Below are 18909 nucleotides of genomic sequence, written 5' to 3'. Positions count from 1 at the left end.
TCCCGCACCGCACTGCACAGGGCTCTGGCTCCCCGCGTCCGTGCCTCCCAATCTGCCCACCCGGTTAGCCTGCAGACCGGTCTCCCATCCTGAAGACATGAGAATCCACGGCATACCTCGCCCCCGTGGGCTCACGGCCCTGCCCCACATACGCAGAGTGGCTCTCTTCCCGCTTCCTTGGCAGATTCTTGCTCGAACCTGACATAGGCGGACTGTGACCCCTGCTCCCTGAAACCCTGCTCAAGAGAGCCCGAGGCCCTGGGGGTGTCAGAGCCACCACCAAGCCCCCCACTCTACGCATGTGGTCTGGGGAGACAGACCGTCGATGTCCCTGGGTCCCCAGGCTGAGCCACCATAATGGTGCAGACCTGGACTAGCCTTCAGGGCACCTCCTGCTCCGGCTACCCCTTGGTCCCCTGTGGTGCAGGACCCCCTTTTGGTGCACCCTGCAGGTCCCCGGGGCAGCCTGGCCTCAGCCCCCACACACCCGGTAGGGAGCTGCTGTGGGAAGGCAGCAATCCTGGCCCTTCCACACCCCACCGCCTCCCAGAAGCCCCGGTGCCCGTGGAGAACCAACGCAGCTGATCTCGGGGGGTCCCAGTGGAGCCCCCCGAGGAGGAACACCCTCCAGGACAGGGCTGGTACACAGCAGGCGCTTCTTAAAGGCCACAGTGAATTGACCCGAGAAGTAGTGACATCTTTGGCATGTGACCCAGGCTTCCTGTTGGCTCCCGGACACTCACCGAATTCTCTGACAGCCCAGGACCCATCAGGACCCTCGGGCTCTGGGGAGAGGCCCCGCAGAGCCAGGACCAGGGACCGCGGCCCTCCCATCGCACTCCTCGCTCTCCAACTCCCCAGGGTTGGAAAAAGGCCGGTCATGTGTTGCTGAAGCCCAGAGAGAGACGTCCCAGGTGTCCACTAGGCCTCCCAAGTCGCCAGGTCCACGCAATAGGCCCCTGCCCCATGGCCCAAGCACTCGCTTTGCTCTCCCCGAGCCTGGGGTGCCTCAGGACCATGATTCACCCAGAGCAAACAGCGGTTTGCACCAGAAGAGGGTTCCCGAATGCCGGCTTGCTTTCTTTCCGTCTGCAAATAACGTGGGAGGGTGAGCTGGCAGAACGTGGGCTGGAAGGCAGCTCTGACAAGCAGGTGCCGTCACATTGCTGGGGCCAGAAGCTGCTGTCCTCGGTGGCTGGAGCCACCTGCAAAGGCATCCCCAGACTTTCCTCAGGGTCCCACCCACCGCATGTCCCCCTGGTCTGGATTTCCTCCCGGCTGGGAGAGTGTCACGTACTCCTCCTCATCCCCAGCGGCTGTTTGGCAATGTTAGGAGACATTTCTGGTTGTCACCACTGGGGATGGTCCCATCATTGGGTGATTAGAGGCCCGGGATGCAGCTTCACACCCACAGTGTCCAGGACAGACCCCCATGACAGAGGAGGATCCGGCCCTGCCCGTCAGCGGTGCCCAGGCGGGACCCCCTGCCTGCCTGCCACCCCCAGCCCAGGCACAGCAGCTTGGGCCCCATCCCTCAGCTCCAGGCCCCACGCCCCTGGCTCCCTACCCGCCCCACAAAACAAGCAGGCAGGCACCAGGGTTTTACCAATTTTATTTCTAGACTTTTCACGTTTGTCTTTTGTCTTCTGCTGGAAACGTGCCGGTTACATGTCTGTGCTGGGAAATGCCGCGGCGTGCAACCAGAAACACACACAGACCCCAAGTGCCCGCCCACCAGAGACCCTCACAGACTTGCTGGTCACAGGACAGACTCCGCTGTGCTCCCGGACCTGTCACCGGCCTTTGGCCTTTCAGCACACAATGTCCACCCCCCCACTAGGACAGACCGACCCTCAAGGACCCCTGTTTGGTTCAGACACACAGATGCCGCAGCCGGAATGGTTGAGGTAAGCGGAAGCAGTGCTCCTGCAGGGCGGGGCGGGTCCTGGGCCTGCAGTGGCCTCGGCACAGGGGCTGCCCCCGCTGGCGCCGGGCCGCACATGGCACAAATCCTTTTGGTTCGTCAGCGTGCGAGGCGGCTCCTGGGCGCACAGCACCGCTAGCTTCATTGAGATCTGAAGTCTCGAAATGAGCATGAGGCTGTAATGAACAGAAGAGAACACGAGCACACAGAACAGAATCAACGCACCAGAAACTCGAACGAATTCAGAAGCTACTTCAGTCATCCCTGAATGACCGAGTCCCACAGCACAGCACCACGGTGGCACGTCAAGACATACTTGTTACAATAATAATAATAATTATTATAATGCAACTTTCATAGCTACACGCAAAGAACGATATAGCGGTAAAAACTACTATGATGGTAAGTCCCAGGACAGGTGGGGAGTCCAGCATAACAGGCGCAGGGCAAAGGAGACGGACACGGCCTGGTCCCCAGAGACGCCAGGGGGGCTGCGGGAAGGCCCCGGCAGCCCATCCCCACCAGGCCGGTTTTGGGATCTCGTCCGCGTGTCTGTTTGCCGAAGCAGGAGGCCACAGGTCAGACAGAGCCTGACTACCGGGTCCACACATGGCTAAGTGAAGCATGAGGTATTGTGAAACAAGAACCTTTTTGGAATAGAGCAGTAATCACATTTAGTCAAAACTGATCACATAAAAAAAAAAAAAAAAACTACCAAAAAAAAAAAAAAAAAGAGAGGCATCTGTCATACATTTTTCTATGAGAAAATTAAAATGAGAACATGGCAGTATATGACATTGTAAAAAAACAATAACTGATCCTCCAATAGCAGCAACACAATATGAAAGAGACAGAGAGAAGCGATGTCAGTCTGTTTCCAAACCGTGCCGGGAAGTCATCGGTGGCCGCGCATCAGAAAGCGGAGCCGCAGCCTGTCCCCTCGCCTGGTCCCGCCGCCTCCCCTCCCCTCCGCACCTCCTCCCTCACATCCTCCCCTTCAACACTCCCCACATCACAATTGCAAAAAGGAACGTAGCCAAGATGTGCAAAGTGTCTATCGGTGGCTAAAATTTTCTTCAAAGGAGAGGGCAGGGCATAAGAAACTCTGGGGAACTGAACTCATTTCAAGGCCCCTAATTTTCTGGGTTAACTCCCAGGGCCCTTAGATCGGACCACGCTGGGAAAACGCCCGACAGGCCGAATCAGCCAAATCAACGTGATTTTTGGGCTTTTTCTTGGGATTTTTTTTTTTTTCCTTTCCTAGAAAAGGATCTAACTTTTATAAACGGTACGAAACCTGCAACATAAAAGGCAGAAAGGGGTGTGTGTATGTGTGTGTGTGTGTGTTTAAATCAAGGGGGGGATTGCATTACTTTATAAATCATACTGGCCTTACGAACATCCTCTGCAATAAATATTCTTTTTAGCCTTAACTATAAATTATATACTTTAGTGTTTAAAAACCTTCCTAACCCTTATGCTACGAGCTCTCTACTTTAAGGCCCCTACTTGCAAACACCAGTTGGCACCAAAGGGTCCCAAACTTCAACTTCTCTACGGAAAAAGAAACACATCTTCCTGGCAGAGTGGGGCTACTTTCCTTCCTCCTCCTGACCGGACCCTGGCCTTCAGAACACGCCCCTTTCGCGAACACCACAGTGACATGCACTTGCCTTGCCATCCTGTCGGAACACAAGTCCGTGAATATTCCCAAACCATTCCATTGAGAAACCGCGCCCCAACCCCCCCCTCCCCGCCCCGACACACAGCCCGAACAGAGATCGTGCCTCGAACTACTGGACCAAAAGTGCTTTGAAATGGAATGGTTTTAGAATATCGAGAAGGAAAACCAACCAAAGGAGCTGTGAATTTCACCTGGACGGGAGCAGGCCGCCAGGTCTGTGGGGTGCCAAGCAAGCACCGCCTCAACAGGCAACTACAAAATTAGGAAGATTACAAAAATAGAATATATTAGGTCGCTACCGCGGTTTCCCTTCCCAGGAGCGGAGACGCCAGGAGTCCGGAGGGTTGGCCGTCCGGCGCCTGACAAACCACGCACGTGGCCGGTCCACAGGCAGAAAGGATTTAGCAGTTTTCGATGGTGAACTCTATGCTACTCTAACCGAGGTTACGCCAGCCACGGACAAGGTGGAGAGGTTACACGCCTACCTACGGGATAAAATAAACACACACAATGACATAAAGTGACTACATGCACGAGGAAGCGAGATACAGGATGCCGAGTCGCCTTAAAGCCTTGCTCCTCCGGAAAAGCACAAGGATACGTTTTCCTACCTAAGACGCTCTTCTACCTTAAAAATGCTTTGTTGACTTTCTTCTCTATTTTTTTTTAAAGGTTTTATGCTTTTTTTGTCTTAAACACAGAAAGAATTAAATCTGATCCTCCCCTGCAGACTCGTTCCTTGTGTTAATAGCTTGTCCTTACAACTCAGAGACACAAACACGTTAATATAAAAACTAGTTGATTATGGGGTACAAAATCCTCTATTTTTATAGCACAGCCCTCCTCCCTCCCGGCTTAGGGTTATGCAAATACTATTTTTTTTTTTTCCCCTCTCCTTTTTTTGTTTTTTTGTTTTTTTTTCTAAAGACAGTTTTTCGGGTACTTTTTTTTTTCTTTTGCTTAAGTCAGAGACGGAAGGGAGAAAGAGCAAAGGAGAAAACTGACACAGGGAGAAGGGGGCCTTCCCTCCTGGTCTCGACCGTCCGGAGAGGAGCGGTCCGTCAGGGCAGCACCTGGGGCCGGCCCCTGCTCGCCGCGGGCGCCCTCAAATGTTCACGTCCCGCACGTCGGTGGGCGTGCAGGCCAGGTCCACCTCCTCCTCCTCCTCCTCCTCCTCCGCGGCCTTGGGGTCCAGGTTCTGCTGCTGGGCCTGGCGCAGGCTGGACTCCAGCAGGGCCTCGATCTGCTCCTGGCAGGCCCGCAGGCAGTCCTGGGCAAGACAGACAGACAGACAGACGTCCTCAGAAGGGGCCTACGGTGAGGGGCCCACCCCCAGACCCCAGGACTTGGCTTCTCTAAGAGCCACGCTCATCGAAAACGCCGCCTCCCCCCGACCTGCGGAAGGAAGACGCTGTGGGAGCTGCTGACCCAAACCCTAGGATCAACGGGCTCGGGCCCCGTGTGGCCACCGGCTGCCCCCACACCAACCAGGCAGCGGTGACCCCACTCAGGACTGAAGGCCTTGCAGGCCACAGGGCTGCTGTCTGTCTGCTGTGGATGCAGACAGATGTGCCCGCCCCAGCCTGCCCCAGGCCCCTGGCTGGAATCTGTCCTCCACTGGGCTCAGGCCTTGGCCCTCAGGTCCCATCGGCCCCAGGGATGCCCTCGGGGAATTCAGCCATTTGATCCAGGAGCCTGCTCTCCGACTTAACCTCTGCTCCCCGGCCCTCCGGTGAACCCAGCCTTCCGTGATGAATGGGTGTCAAGAACGTTAGGCTGCGCATGACTGAGGATGAATGTTGGGTGGCCCGGGGGGACCCGGACTCTTCATCCCCCTCCGTCCTCTCTCCATGGGGCCTGCGTCCCGGGCGGCGCTGTGGCCTCGGCAGCCACCACCCGCATGGTCAGTGGGGAAGAGGGATTGGAGCCCGGGGCATCTCCTGGCCTCACTGGGAGCAGATCTCCCGGCAGCTCCAAGGGGCGCCTCGTGCCTTCATGGCCTCACGGCCCCCAGGGTCTGAATACAGAGGTTGGTCCAGGTGCGGGAGCCATCCATCTCCGCTCCCCGCATGCCATAAGGGGGCTTCCTTCCTACAACTAGACTCTGGTCCAGCCTGGGAGACAGACCGCATCCTCCCCAAGGCCCACGGCAGAGGTGCCGGTGAACTGCCAACCAGGTGGGGTGGGAGTCGGGCATCCTCTGCCCACAAGGAGAGGAGCAGGCCCCGGGGTCTGCACAGCTCCAAGCTCTGTGCCCTTTTCGGTATTCCTCACGGCAGATTAGGAAGGCAGGGGCGCTGCCGACAGCCCCGGGTTACAGATGAGGAAACCGAGGCCCAGGAAGTCTGGTGTGGCCACCTCAGGCTTCCATCCAAACGCCGAACACCTAACACAGCCTCAGTTCCACTCCTGAGGCCTCATGGTGCCCCCGCCTCGTAGTCGCTCTTGACAGGCAACTCTGAGGGGCGACGGTTTCCTCGCCCCTGCATGGTGGAGCAGAGGGTGCAGGGAGGGCCTCCCCTCGGTTGCCACCGCCCTCGTCTCCTCCTCCCAGCAGCCCACTCAGCCTGTCCCATCCTGTGAAAAGCCGACTGGCGACTGAAGGCCAGCTCCAGAGAGGAGCAGACGCGGTTCACACCCCGGGCCCGGGGCCACAGGTCTTCTGCGCCTGAGCTCTGCTGCTACGGTTGGAAGCAGACAAACCATCAGCTGGTTTCTCCGGCGTCTGCCCACCAGTTGTGAGCATTTTGTGTCAGATCGACTTAAAATGATCACTAGTCACATAAGGGGCGCTGTAGCGATCCCCTGCAATGGCCTGTGGCGTTCCTAGCTGAGGCAGAACTAGGGCTGGCCAGGCCCCCAGCAGCGGGGCGAGGATGCTCCAGCCCCGGCAGCCGCCTGAGCCTATGACGTGCGCACTGAGAGCCAGAAGGGAGGCCCCCTCCGCCTCCAGGGGCTGCCTGTCTCAGGGCGAGAAGGATTCCTTCTTGGGGGCGGGGGAACCACACAAACAGGCCCGGCAGCCCAGCGACTGGTGATGGGCAGAGGACAGGCAGGGGCCTCTCTCACACCCGAGCCTCCCTCCCTGCCGGTGAGGTGGCACCCAACTGGGCCCCCAGACGCTCCAGGGTGGAGCCCCCCAAGGCAGCCCGAGCCGGATCTGGACTGGGGTCAAGGCGGTCACTCGCTCCCACACCACACACCAACGGGGGCCGACGGCTGACCCGCCAACCCCGCTGGTCTAATTTGGCAAATGCCACAAACCCTTGTAATTGTCATCTGAATTCTTTAGGGAAAGAAAAGAAGTAGGAGTAAAACAATGGCGTTTTTAAGAAGAAAGACACAGTCGCCTGCGTTCTAACTGCAGGAGCCTCTCAAAGACGGCCGTAAAAAAACAAGGTGGCCTCTGCCGCCCATTGTCCCGGCCGAGACCTCACAGGAGCCCTTCTAAAGCAGCCATTTATGGGCCCTCCACAATGTCCCCAGACAAAGCTCGACTGGGCCCCAGCTCCACACCCCATTAGGGCACGGATCATTGACCCGGACGCCTTGTCCTCCCTCTTCCTGCACAGCTCCCCGGGAGGGATTTATGACCCTTGCCTGTCCTGGGAGCCCCGGGGACGACAGCAGCCTGTGAGGACCGCCCCGCCAGTCAGCAGGTTCCGAGGTGCTTCTCCCACAGAGCCCCGGAGAGGTGGGTGAAGCTGGCACCGTCAGCCTGTGACCAGGTCCTTTGCCCCTGAACGCAGGCACCTGCTCCGGTCCCCCACATGGCCGTGGCCCCAGCCCCGTCCCCTTCTGGGGTCTTGGCACCAGCCACTGCATTTCCCATCAGTGAACTACAGCTTCAGACCCCCAGGTTCTAGATGCTTCTAGTACCCAGTGGGGGAGCGGCACACGTGATCACTTACCGGGTCACACTTGATCACTTTGGAGAGGAACCGTGTGAGGCGGTGGTAGGACAGGAAGCTGTTGGTGCTCCCCAGGTGCAGGCCTTGCACCGCGGCCACCACGCTCCCGGCAGCCACCATGGAGGGCGGGTTGGAAATGAACTTCACGTCTGCCACAGAGAGAGAGGGGTAAGGGGCCATGAGCGGGGCACACGTCAAGGATCCAGGCACCCCCCCAGTGCCAGCCACCTGTCGGGGGGCCTGTCCAACGCACAGCCGGCCTGGGTATGTGGATTGCGAGGGGCCGGTCACTCCAGCCTTGTCATCGCCCGGGCATGTACTGGCAGAGCAGGAGCTGGGCTTGGGGCTCGGCAGCGGGGAGCTTGGGGGTTCGCTTACAAACAGCCACAGAGCAAACCCAAAACAGCCCCCGGAGGAGACAGCAGAGGCCGCTGGGGAGGGGCCCAGGCGGCTCTCCTGTCCTTTCAGCCTTGTGAGCCCTGTGAACGTGTGGCTTATTCACAAAACCAAATGAAATAAAAGATGATGCAAGCCCCCGGGGTGGCAGGAGAGACGCGGCCTCTCCATTGCCCTGAGTGCCTGCACTGCCAGCCCGGGGCCTCACCTGCACAGGGGCCCAGGCCGCCCCCAGGGGCAAAGCCAACCCCCCCAGATTCTTTGAGGCGCCTACATCCACATGGGAGGATGAACCCAGGGCGGCCCACTGGCCTGCGGGAGCTCCCTGTGGTCAGATGCTCATCTCCGCCTTATCTTCCTCCAAGCATGCCACGGGGGTGTGGCGGGACTCCATGACTTCACCCGCCAGTCTGCAGGCCACTCCGTCCCCAAACTACAGGAAAACTGCACGGGAGGGTGGGACGGGCCCCCACCGCGGGCCAGCTGGAGCTCCCCGATGGGGGGACGGCTGCATTTCCTCCTGAGGGATACCCGCAGGCTTGCCGCACACTCATAAGATTAAGGACATCTAAGTGGCAATGTGGTACCCAGGCTGTCTTTTTGTTGCACCCAAGGAGAAACTGCGGGTGGAGAAGGCCACAAATTTCAGCATCTTAATCAGAGGCCCCTGAGCCCAGGGCCGGGCGCCTGTGGGGCCAAGTGTGGCATCTGTCAGCCCCCGTCGCTTCCTCTTGGGCCATTGAGCACCCAGGAACAGGGGGGCTCCGGCGAGCTGAATGGGAGGGGACTGAGCACAAAGGGAGTGGGGGCCCCAGGGGCTGGGGCGCATCCCCACAGCCCATCGGAGACTTCATCCTGAGAGAATAAACAACTTCGGCCTTGTTAAAGGGAGCGGGCGCCGTCGAGGGGGGCTGGGAAGAAAGGCAGCCACCCTGAAGGGGCGACAAAGCCAGCTTCTGGGCACTGTGACGGCTCAAAAGAGAAATCCCTAACGAGGCGCGCCACCTCGTCCCCCTCTAAATGGGAGCCATTCCACCCCGTCTGAGAGCCCACAGCCATGAATGGAGGGCTTTTCATTGAGGCCAATCAGGCCGGCACACAGAAGCCGGGCGGCCCGGCAACAGGCTCTGACCGGCTGGCCCTCGAGACCCGTCTACATGGGAGGGAACAATCGGGGCAGGCTGCTTCGGAAGCCCGTCTCCCCGCTGAAGTGTGTGTATGCCTGTGTGTGTGCGTGTGTGTGTGTGTGGCTGGGGGCTTATGTTTAGATAAGGAGCAGTCCAGACTTCCACGTGGACGCTCCAAGGGTTGTCCCCATTCGCTGCCTGCTGGTAAGGAGCCCAGGGGGCCAAGGCGAGCGTGGTCATCGGAGCCATGTGGCCCTGCTGACCCCTGCTCAGGCCCACTCATTAAGCTCAATTACGTGCCAGCTTCAAACGGCAGTGGCAATTCCCCCACCTGGCCGCTGCAGCACAGGATAAGGCTCCAGTGTACACGGCCGCACACGTGCTCAAGGCAAAGCAAGACCCGGCGCTGGGCGTGGGTGCCGTGCGCGCAGGCTCAGGGAGAGCGCAGCACCCCCCCCCCCCCGCCCCCCTTAAATGGGCCCCTGACCACGTGGAGGGCAAAGACATCTTCCTGGGCTTCCGCCTGCAACTCTACCTCTCAAAAACGTCTGGTTTTGAGCTGCAATTATGCCACGCTCATCTCGAGAGAAATCCCCTTGGGACCAAGGGTACAGCTGAACCTCAGTTATGTTCCAACGGTGCAGGCATGGATCAGGACCCGTGGGGGGAGGTCGCTCCCCTCCTCTGGCCTGCCTGTCCCCCACGGGGCCCCACCCTGCAGTTCACGCATGTGAGAAGCTGGGTCACCCCCAGCCATCCCTCCACCTTCCCGGCAGGTGTGCCCTGAGGTATCTGAGCCCGGGCCACACCCCAAAAGCCAGGGGGGTTTGCTGTGCCCGGCGTGGTCCCGCACCCCAACCACAGCAGCTCGAGAGCCAGCACCCCAGCCCACAGGCAGCCCCAGCCCCAGGATCGCCTCCTCACTGCTGGCACCCCGCTTCCCAAGGTTCCTGGGAGAGGGGGAGCTCCGGGCTGCCCCAGCCGTCCTGGGGGAGTGTGTGCGAGAACGGCTCCTCGCATTATCTCCAGCAAACTTTGCCGTTTCTCTGAACCACTTTCAGCTCCATAAAAGGCCGCCTGGACGTCTCTGGAGGCCTCTCTCCTCGGAGGCGCCCCAGACAGAGAACGCCTCCCTGTCCGCTTACAGAGATGGCCCCCGGAGGCCGAGGGGACGGTGGCGGGAGGCTCCCCACCCCACCGAGGGCCAGCCCTGTGGGGCACAAACGCCTGGGGAGGGCGCCCCCATCCCTCAGATCCATCCAGCCCAACGATGTCCTGCATCTGCATCTGCCCTCCACGGCACGCTCGGAAGGACCCGGAGGAGGGTAGGCAGGCCAGCAAATCTTCTTGGCTCTCGCCTCACCCAGAAATGCCAGCCGCCAGAGCGCCCGGGCCTCAGGAGGGTGCAGTAAGATGCCAGGTCAGGGGGCTCTGCCCCTGGTGGGGACGGGGGGAAAGACATCGATCTCCCCCTTTGAGGCAATGTGGCCCTCAGGTCATCCAGGGTGAGCCCCAAACAGATGTAACAGCTGACGCCTGTCCAGGGGTGGAGGCGGCCCATAGCACATTTGGGTGGGATGGGGGCATGGAGCCCTGGTCAGGGTCTCCCGTTCGCCTGGGCCCAGCTCATGTGATCAGGGGAAAGGAAAGAAGAGGTCACAGTGGGTCAGGGGCAGGGCTGGGGGGAGGGGGGCCGTGCAACATGGTTGGGCTGTGTGTGTCTGTGTGTCCCCGCGTGCACTGCGTTCTGAGAGGCCGGCTGCCCCGAGGCTTGGGGCCAAGGCAGAGCCAGGGAGGGACCTCTAGGGACCAGCCAGAAGCGTGCTCAGGGGAGGGAGGGCTGGCCCCCTGCTGCCAACCACAGCAGCCCAACCCGAGGCTGCTCCACAGCCCCTCCCAGGACTCGGCTGAGCTGCGCGGACGGCGCCCCCGGCGGGGCCCCCGGGCTGCCGAGCTCCTCTGCCGCCCCCGCGCGCAGGCTCCGGCCGCCCCGGAGCACGTGGTGCAGGCCCCGCGCCGACCTCCCCGGCCCCGTGGGCGCCCCAGCAAGCGGCCAGCGTGGAGAGGCCAGCAGGGGGCGCCCGCAGCTCAGGCTCCTCCAGGACGCGGGGAAGGGCTGCGGGGGGCGGGGCAGAGGAGAGGCAGGCCGGGTGGCACAGACTGGCCCCAGCCTGGCCGGCCGCCCACCCCTCCATCTAGCACAAACAGACCCAGCCCTGGGCCCAGCAGAACCGGGAAAGAGGAGCGCTTCGGAGGGCAGAAGGGGCCCGGGGAGCATCTGCTCAGATGGGGAAACCGAAGCAGAGGACAGGAAGTTCCGTGGGGGCGGGGGGGCACCCAGGGAAGCCGGGGCAGCGCACGAGCCGCCCTACCTGTGGCACAGAGGGCGACGAAGGTCTGAGCGTGCTTGCGGATGACCTGCTTGTTGTCCTCGGCCACCGGCATTTTGGAGAGGAAGTGCTCGATGAAATCGTGCGGGGTCATGGCCGCCAGGTTCCACTTGAGCTTGTTCACCAGGAGCAGCTCCATTTGCTGCGGATATGGGGTGGACAAGCGTAAAGAGGCGCGCAGGGCGGCTCCTGGAGGCGGGGGTAGGGTGGGGGGAGAGTGGCACAGGGGCCTGGAGAGAAGGGACGGCGGATGTCGGGTTCTAGAAGTGGGGGACAGCACGCAATCCCAGGTGGAAAAAAGAGAAGATGCTGTTGGAAAACGCTCCTGCTCACAAGTTAAGCCCCGACTGTTCCCAAGTGGAGACAGAAAAAAAAAAAAGACCTCCCACGCCCGGAACGCACTGCAGGGTCGGTACCGCGCCGCCGCCGCTAGAGGACGCGCGCCGCCCACTTTTCAGCCGCGTCCCGGGCGCAGACGCGGTGGGAGTCCGAGCGACAGTGCGAGGTGGGGCAATGGGGACCGGGGGCGCTGGGGGTCCCACCGCCGTCTCCAGGGGGCCCCAGGCAGGGTGGCCACCCGCACTCAGGGATCGGGGTCTGTCAGCAGCCGGCCGGGTCCCCCTACCTCTGCACCTCCCCCACCCCCGGGGTCCCGCGGCTCGTGGGGCGTCGGGGGGTCCCGCGGCTGCTGGGGCATCGGGGGTCCCGCAGTTACCAGCAGCTCGTCGGGCCGGATGGAGTTGTCCGTGTAAATGCACAACTTCTCGGCCGTCAGGGGGATGGTCTCCTTCATCTTCGAGGCCACGAACATGCAGGTGGCCCCCAGCAGCTGCAGGCGGCTCTTTTTCACGGGCTCCAGCGACAGGAAGCGGTCCAGGTAGTTCATGGCCAGCGGGAAGACTTCCTCCTCGCACTTCTGCTCCTCGCAGACCTGCGGGGGCACCGGGGCCGTGACCGCCGCCGCCGCCGCGCGCGCGCGCGCGCCGGGCCCCCTCCGGCAGCGACCCTGCGCCCCCCCCACCTCGCGCGCGCCCCGGGCCGCGGGGTCCCCGAGCGCGCCGAGGGTCGGGGCAGGGGGCTGCAGACGCTTCCGGGGACGCGCCCCCTCCTTCGCATGTCCCCAATACCCACCCACCCCGAAACTGAAAGGGAAAGTCCCCGCGAGGCTGGCACGGCGGGGGCGGGAGCGGGCACGGCTGGGCTGTGTGCGCCGCGCGCGGGCTGCCCACCCCGGGACCCCGGCCCGCGTGGGGGCTCCGGGGCCCGCCTGGCCAGGAGTCGGCAAGATACGGGGTGTGGGGCCGCGGGGCAGACCGCGGGGCCGGGCGCCGCGCTCCCTGCGCTGCGAGACACAAAGGTGGCGTCCCAGGCCGCCGCGCCGCATTTCCCCAGACGTCATCTTTTCAAAAAATATTTAAAAATATAAAAAAATTATCTGGGCACATAAAAAACCCATGAAAATGACCCTCGGACGGCCCTTTACCCAGTCCGGGGGTCTGGAACTCGTTGCAGGCTCCGGGAAGAGCCCCAGGAATTCAAACTCGGGGCCCCCCCCTCCCCTTGGGCGCGGGCGCCGCTTCTCTCTCGCAAGGGCACCACGCCGCACTTTGAAAAATTATTTTAAAATACTTGCGGGGCCCCCAGGCACCCACTGAAAGCCTGAAAACGTGACCCTGGCCCCCGGCTCGCTCCACACAGGTCCCCCAAGTGGAGACCCCTGCAGACAAGGGTCAATCCCTAGCGTCTTGGGGGCCACGCGACCTTGCAGCCCGGCGTGCTCTCTGGCCCAGGCTGGCGGTGCAGGGCGCCCCGGGACTCGCTGCTTGAACAAAGGGGCCCCACTTCCCGAGCGGGGTCCCCCCAAAACTGTCCGCGCTCCGGCCCCGCGCCCCTCCCGCCGGCTCCCGGCGGCCGCACGGCCCCTCGCGGCGGCCCCAGCGCCTCGCCGGCCGCTCCCCACCCCCACCCTGCCCCCAATTATTAATAAACACTTTTGCTTTGCAATAAAAGAACAAAGATGGCGCATAATACTGGCACGAGCGGCCCTTGCATACGTGTCCATGGATATTAATTTAAAAATCAAATCTATGCCCCCTCCCCCTGGAGCTGGCGGCTCAGCGGCCGCGCGGCCGGGAGAGAAGGCACAGCGGGGATCGCGCGCAGGCGGGGGCTGCGCGGTGGCGGCCCCAGAGGGGGCTCTAAGGGGCGCCCAGCCTGCTGGCCCGTACCCTCGAGCCAAATGGGGTGCCCCTGGCACTGGCTTTCCCCGAAGGGACCCCTCCCCGACCGCTCCCCGCCCCCCCCAGGAAAGAAAATTTCTAATGCCCCCCCCATCGTCGTTCAAAAAATACCCACGATATCTATGTATTTTGAAAATACGATTCCTAGCAACAGCCCGGCAAACCTCAAAGTTGGGGCGGGAGAGAAGGGAGGGAGATGAGTGGCAAAGAAATGTGGGTTTAAGCAACAAGTTGCAGGAAAGTCTTAAGAGAACCGCCCGAAGGCCCGCACCTCCAGCATCCAGGTGGCCACGATCTTCCTCATGGACGGGAGGATCTCCTTCTGCACACACTTGAAGTAGGACACCGAGGGCGCGCAGGTCTCCTCCGCCTTGAGCATGGCCCGCAGCACCCGGTCGTTGAGGAGGTTGGCATCGGGGTATGCCCGGCGGATGGTCTCCACCTCGCAGCACAGAAGCTGGTGTGCCATGGCTGGGGCTCTGCTGGGTGGCCTTGGGGCGGCGGTGGGCCCGGGGCTCGGTCTGGGCTCGGCTCTAGCTGCTGCTGCCCCGCGCTCCCTCGAGCTCTTCTGCCCCTCGCCGGAGCGCGCGGCCGCTGCTGCTCGCTGCTACTGCGCCGACAGCCCTCTGGAGGCTCCAGAACTTTGCAACTTCCAACAAAACTCCCCTGTAGTCCGTGTGACGTTACTGTTGTTAAGCAGAGATCAAAGCCGGGCAGAGAATGGGAGCGGGGGTGGGGGGGCGGGGGCGGGAGCAGGGGGAGGGGGCGCGGGCGCCGAGCGCGGGGAGCGGCGAGGGGCAGAGCCCAAAAGGCATCCCGGAGGCGCCGCGCCTGCCCCGCGGCGGAGTTGCCCCCGAAGCCCGGTTTTCATAGAAATGCAAATCGCCCCAAGGCTGCTTGTCTCCCCGCTGGGGAACAGGGGTGCAGGGGGGGCCCCGTCCTCCCCGACTGGGTCCCCTGGGATTTTGGGAGTGGGGTGGAGGTGCGTCTGCAGAGGGGCACGACTAGGAGGGCGGGCAGGCCACACGCAAGATGGGGGAGACCGCATGGAGGGGGGACTCTGGGGTTCGGCGACACCCTATATCCGAGCCGGGAGAATGGGCGCATTTCCGACAATGCCACGAGGGCACCCACGGGCGGAGAGGCCGCCCAGGAATCTCAGCCTTTACATCTTCTTTCATTTTCATTAACACGTGTAAATTTCAGGAACCATTAACATTCAGGGACGCGGGGCACATCCCACACTCCTCGCGGAGCCTTCATTCCGGCGCACGGGGGGTCGTTGCAAATGCCCAGGGGGGAACCCTAAACGTTTAAAGGGATTTCAACCTAGCATGCGCTCGCTCAAAAAATAAAATAAAATAAAATAAAATAAATGCCCGAAAATTCCAGCAGCAGCCCAAGATGGTGGCCAGCATTTCCTTCATCCTGTCTTCCTCGCCGGGGGGTTCTGCGGGCTGTTCTCCCACCTTAGCCAGTCCATTCTTGCGGGGGGTCTCCAAATCACCCCCCCCCCCACCACGTCCCGCCAATTTAACAGCTGGAAAAACACCACCGAATGCATGACTGCAAAACAGTGGTCTCTGTCCTGTCTCCTTTTAAAATTAAAGAATAAGTTAAATCGCTGGAAATATTAGTCGCCTCTCTGCCAGGGAGAAGACCACCGGAAGCTTCTTAATTGGTTTTATTAGGGGTGTGGACATCTCATCACCTTTGGTATATGCCCTGGGGCTGCATTCATGAGCTTGAAGGGGACGGCAGGAGCTGGCAAAAATTAGAACAATTATTAAGTTAAAGAAATGGGTGTATTGATCTGATGATTTTTAACAAAATGTATATATGTTCGTGGTTTTATAAGAGGGTCCCCAATAGTATCGCAAACTTCAATGACATACAAAAGAACACATAAAGGTTTTTTTTTTTAATTAAAGATTGTCTCTTTGGGGCTTTTTTTTTAATAAAAACACATTTTACCCAGTCTTCAAGTTCTTTTTTTTTTTTTTTACAGTTTTTACACTATCTGCCCCAAATTAAGCAAACTGTTCATTTACTTCCCTCTGAATATAGTTTTGTGTCATCAAACTACCGTATCTCCTAACAGTGAAGACGCAAAGAAAACGGATAAAAGGGCCCCCTCCCCTTCGCAAGGGCGCACGCAGCAAGATAAGACTCTCCGCCCTTTCGGGGCCGATTGTTCCCGCGCCCCCTCCCCCGCCGGGAATTAGGGTTACTAATATTCCGGGTCCGGGAGGGTAATTACCCCCGGCTCATGCCTCGGAAGCGGTGGGTGGCCCGAGCAGGGAGCGCCCACCGCCGTGTCCCCCTCCCCGGGCACCCACTCTCGCGTTGGCCGGGGGCACGGCGGAGCCTCGGAGCATCAGCCCGCGCACGAGGGCGGCCGGGCGGCTTTTTCATTCATAAAATCCCGACCGGGCGGCCGCCCCGATGATTTATGGGGCCGCGCGCTATCGCCTGGCGGCTCCTGTCCCGGGGGGCGAGGGGGCCCGAGCCCCGCGTGCGCCCTGGCCTGGCCCGAGGCGGGCGGGCGACAGCGAGGGGCAGCGGGGCATAAAGAGGCTCGCCCACTCCGCCAAAAGGGGCTCCCGGTCCAGGAGGGAGCTCCCCCCAACCCGGGCGCAGGACGGAGGAAACTGGAATTAGCATGAGCCAATGGGGGCGCGGCGCTGTTACTAGGCGGACCGGGCAGATCTCGACGAGGAACTTCGTTGATTTCCCCGCTCAGGGACAGGCGCAAAAGTGCAAGCCCAGCCGGCGAGCGTGAAGAGCCGTCCAGGAACCCGCGGGGGAGGCGCTGGAATTTGGGGCCCGGCAGGGAGCGCCAGCCGCCCAGCCCCCCACCCCGGGGAGCCCAGATCTGCGTGCCCCGGAGTCCCCCGATGCGGCCGACAGTCCCGGGCCCTCGAGGGTGACTGCTTCCAGGAGACGAAATAAAATTTTTAATTTTTTTCCAAGAGAAAAGCAACTTTTAAAAACTTTCCTGTTGCAGTTTTAATTTGGCGCTGCCTTTAAAAAACCCCACCACGATGCAGGAACTGCGAATTCTGGGCTCATTTAAAGTGCTCTGCGCTTATTTCTTGGTGACCATTTGGAGACAAAAGGCTAGTGGCACAATCGGGAGGGAAACCACTTTGGTTGGAAAGAAAATCCAAAAGTAACTTGTCACCTTCCCGTTTTCCTCGCCCCCTGGCCCCCCACCGGGGTGACCGCGGCCGGGTCGGATCGTCGGCCCGGAGAGGGCGAATTCCGCGGCAGGAGCGTTTGCCACCGTCCCTGGCTGTGGGAACCTTCATTCAAGGCGGGGGAAGGGGAGCGCGTTCATTCAGGAACCGGCGCGCCGCGGCGCCGACTCCCGGACGCAGCGCGGCTGCGCGCTGCCCCGCGAGGGGCTTTGGGGAGGGGGTGCAGGCCTCAGAGGAGACCTTCCACCAGCATTGACCTCTAACACCCGCCGTCCCTCGAGAGGACCCGGGCGGCGGGCGGGCGGGCGGGCGCACCCAGGTGGGGTCACCTGCAGCCGCATACCTGGCGGCGACTTGAAAGGAGTTGGCTCCCGCTCCACGAGCTTTTCTTTGTTAAGCCCTTAAGCAGCCATGGAAAACGCTTCCGAATGTGGGCCGCGGGGTTCCGGGGCGCTTGGGTTCCCCTTCCCCCACACTTCTTGCTTTGGGGGCGCGCATGGAGGTTCACGTGCAGCGGTGGCTCCGCCTGGGCTGCGCGGTGCCGATCCCCCGCGCCCCAAAGCTGCGGGACGCCCTGGGGCGAACTCTGGCCCCGGCGCCCACCCGCGACAGCCACACGCTGGGAAGAGGGGCAGCCGCACCTCCCACCGCCCCAAGCCACGGACGTGCGTTTCCGCCTCTGATCAGTTAATTTCAGCCACACACAGACTGTCCCCCTTTCGCGTGCCTCAGTCCCGGGTGGGCAGGCTGCGAGGACGGGACACCCCTCCCCCAGCTCTGAAGGCCGTGGGCGAGGTGTGTGCCGGAGTTAAAAAGCAAACCCCAAGGAGTGGGGAAAGGGGGCGGGTTGACTCCCAGCGCCTCTGGGATCCAAGGGAAAAGGTGAACGCTTGGGGGCGAAAGGTTCTAATTCCTTGACCTCCGCCCTCAAAACGCATCGCCTGGGGCCCTGAGCAATAGGAAACCCCAAAGTCCACCAGGAATTTCCTGGCCTCTTGGCTCAGGCCCCCGGCCCGTCTCTGACCAAGTGTCACGGAGTGGGCGCCCAGATTGAAAAGATAACCACCTCCGACCGAGGCAAAGAAATCGGGCGGTAGGTGGGGGTAATGACCCAGGAGGCCTTGCCCCTCCCGCTTCTCCCGTGGCCAAGCGGGGCCGCGGCCTGCACGAGGCTCAGCAGACTCCCGCTCCGGACGAGGGCGCAGGGCGCGGTTGCGGAGACTAGCGGGGCCTCGGAAACCTGCGGCGGCGGCTCTCGGGAGCCGGACCTCCCCGGAGGAGGACCCGCGCTAAGATCCTCGTCGGCTCCGCGGCGCCCCCCGCCCCGCCCGGGAAGAGCTCCACGCCCCATCCCTCGCCTCCAGGATTTGTCACTCGCCCCCAATCCCTGCCCTTTCCTGGAGACTGTCTGCGGGGAGGACCCACGTGCTCGTGCTTCTTTGTGCCCCTGAAACGCCCGAAAGCGTTTCCATCCTTCGCCTTGGCCCTGCGGGTGGGTGGAGGGACGGCCGGGGTCTTTATTATGGGGAACCTCTGAGTTCTGGAGCTCGGACGCTTGCCAGGAGGGGAGGGGGAAGGGAAACATTTTTTCCAGGTGCGAGGAGAGGGGCTGCCTCCTTAACGCCCTGCACCCCTCTCCTTGGGTCCCTCGGCCTCGCGCCGTCGGGGCTGGTGGCAGGACACGGGTGTGGACCCACCGAGGAGTTCTGGGCGCGCAGGGTCCGAGGGGCCGATGGGCGGCGCTCCATCCCCAAGCCACGCCCGGGTGCTTGTGCGGGGCTCAACCTGCCCCTGCGAGCCCGGGGCTGGGGTGCGGCCCGCGGGGGCGGGAGCGCGCGCCGCGGGAGCCCGGGCCTTGGCTCCGGAGCAGCGCGGGGCCGCGCCGCACATTCCGCGCATTCCCGCCGGGCCTCGGTTCCGCCGCCACGTGGTTGCTCTGCGCGCCGCGTGTACCGTAAGGCTTGGAGAAGGCGCGCACCCGCGGTTCCAGAGCGCGTGCAGACCTCCCAGGGCGCAGAACGCGGACCGCGCGTGGTC

General features: G+C 61.8%; 1 protein-coding gene across 1 annotated transcript; it reads right to left on the bottom strand.

Annotated features, from left to right (window-relative positions):
- Positions 1-1595: 1595 nt before the first annotated feature.
- Positions 1596-14645, bottom strand: CCND1 (cyclin D1). The gene is made up of 5 exons (XM_070564370.1): positions 13944-14645; positions 12148-12363; positions 11415-11574; positions 7520-7668; positions 1596-4878 (listed from the first exon to the last, which is right to left on the bottom strand). The coding sequence occupies exons 1-5, from the start codon at positions 14139-14141 to the stop codon at positions 4714-4716; spliced, it is 888 nt and encodes a 295-aa protein (XP_070420471.1). The 5' UTR covers positions 14142-14645; the 3' UTR covers positions 1596-4713.
- Between the last annotated feature and the right edge of the window lie 4264 nt (positions 14646-18909).

The sequence above is a fragment of the Equus przewalskii genome, chromosome 11 (genome assembly GCF_037783145.1).
Source record: "Equus przewalskii isolate Varuska chromosome 11, EquPr2, whole genome shotgun sequence".
Taxonomy (NCBI): domain Eukaryota; kingdom Metazoa; phylum Chordata; class Mammalia; order Perissodactyla; family Equidae; genus Equus; species Equus przewalskii.
The sequence above is the reverse complement of the archived record's forward strand: the minus strand, read 5'-3'. Positions and strand labels throughout refer to the sequence as shown.

What these genes read in the sequence shown, in the direction of transcription:
- CCND1 (XM_070564370.1), bottom strand. Translation starts at nt 14,141, where the DNA reads ATGGCACACCAGCTTCTGTGCTGCGAGGTGGAGACCATCCGCCGGGCA. An exon ending in TCCGGCCCGACGAGCTGCTG is followed by an intron (nt 11,575 to 12,147) that starts GTAACTGCGGGA and finishes CCATATCCGCAG; the next exon opens with CAAATGGAGCTGCTCCTGGT. An exon ending in CGTCGCCCTCTGTGCCACAG is followed by an intron (nt 7,669 to 11,414) that starts GTAGGGCGGCTC and finishes TCTCTGTGGCAG; the next exon opens with ACGTGAAGTTCATTTCCAAC.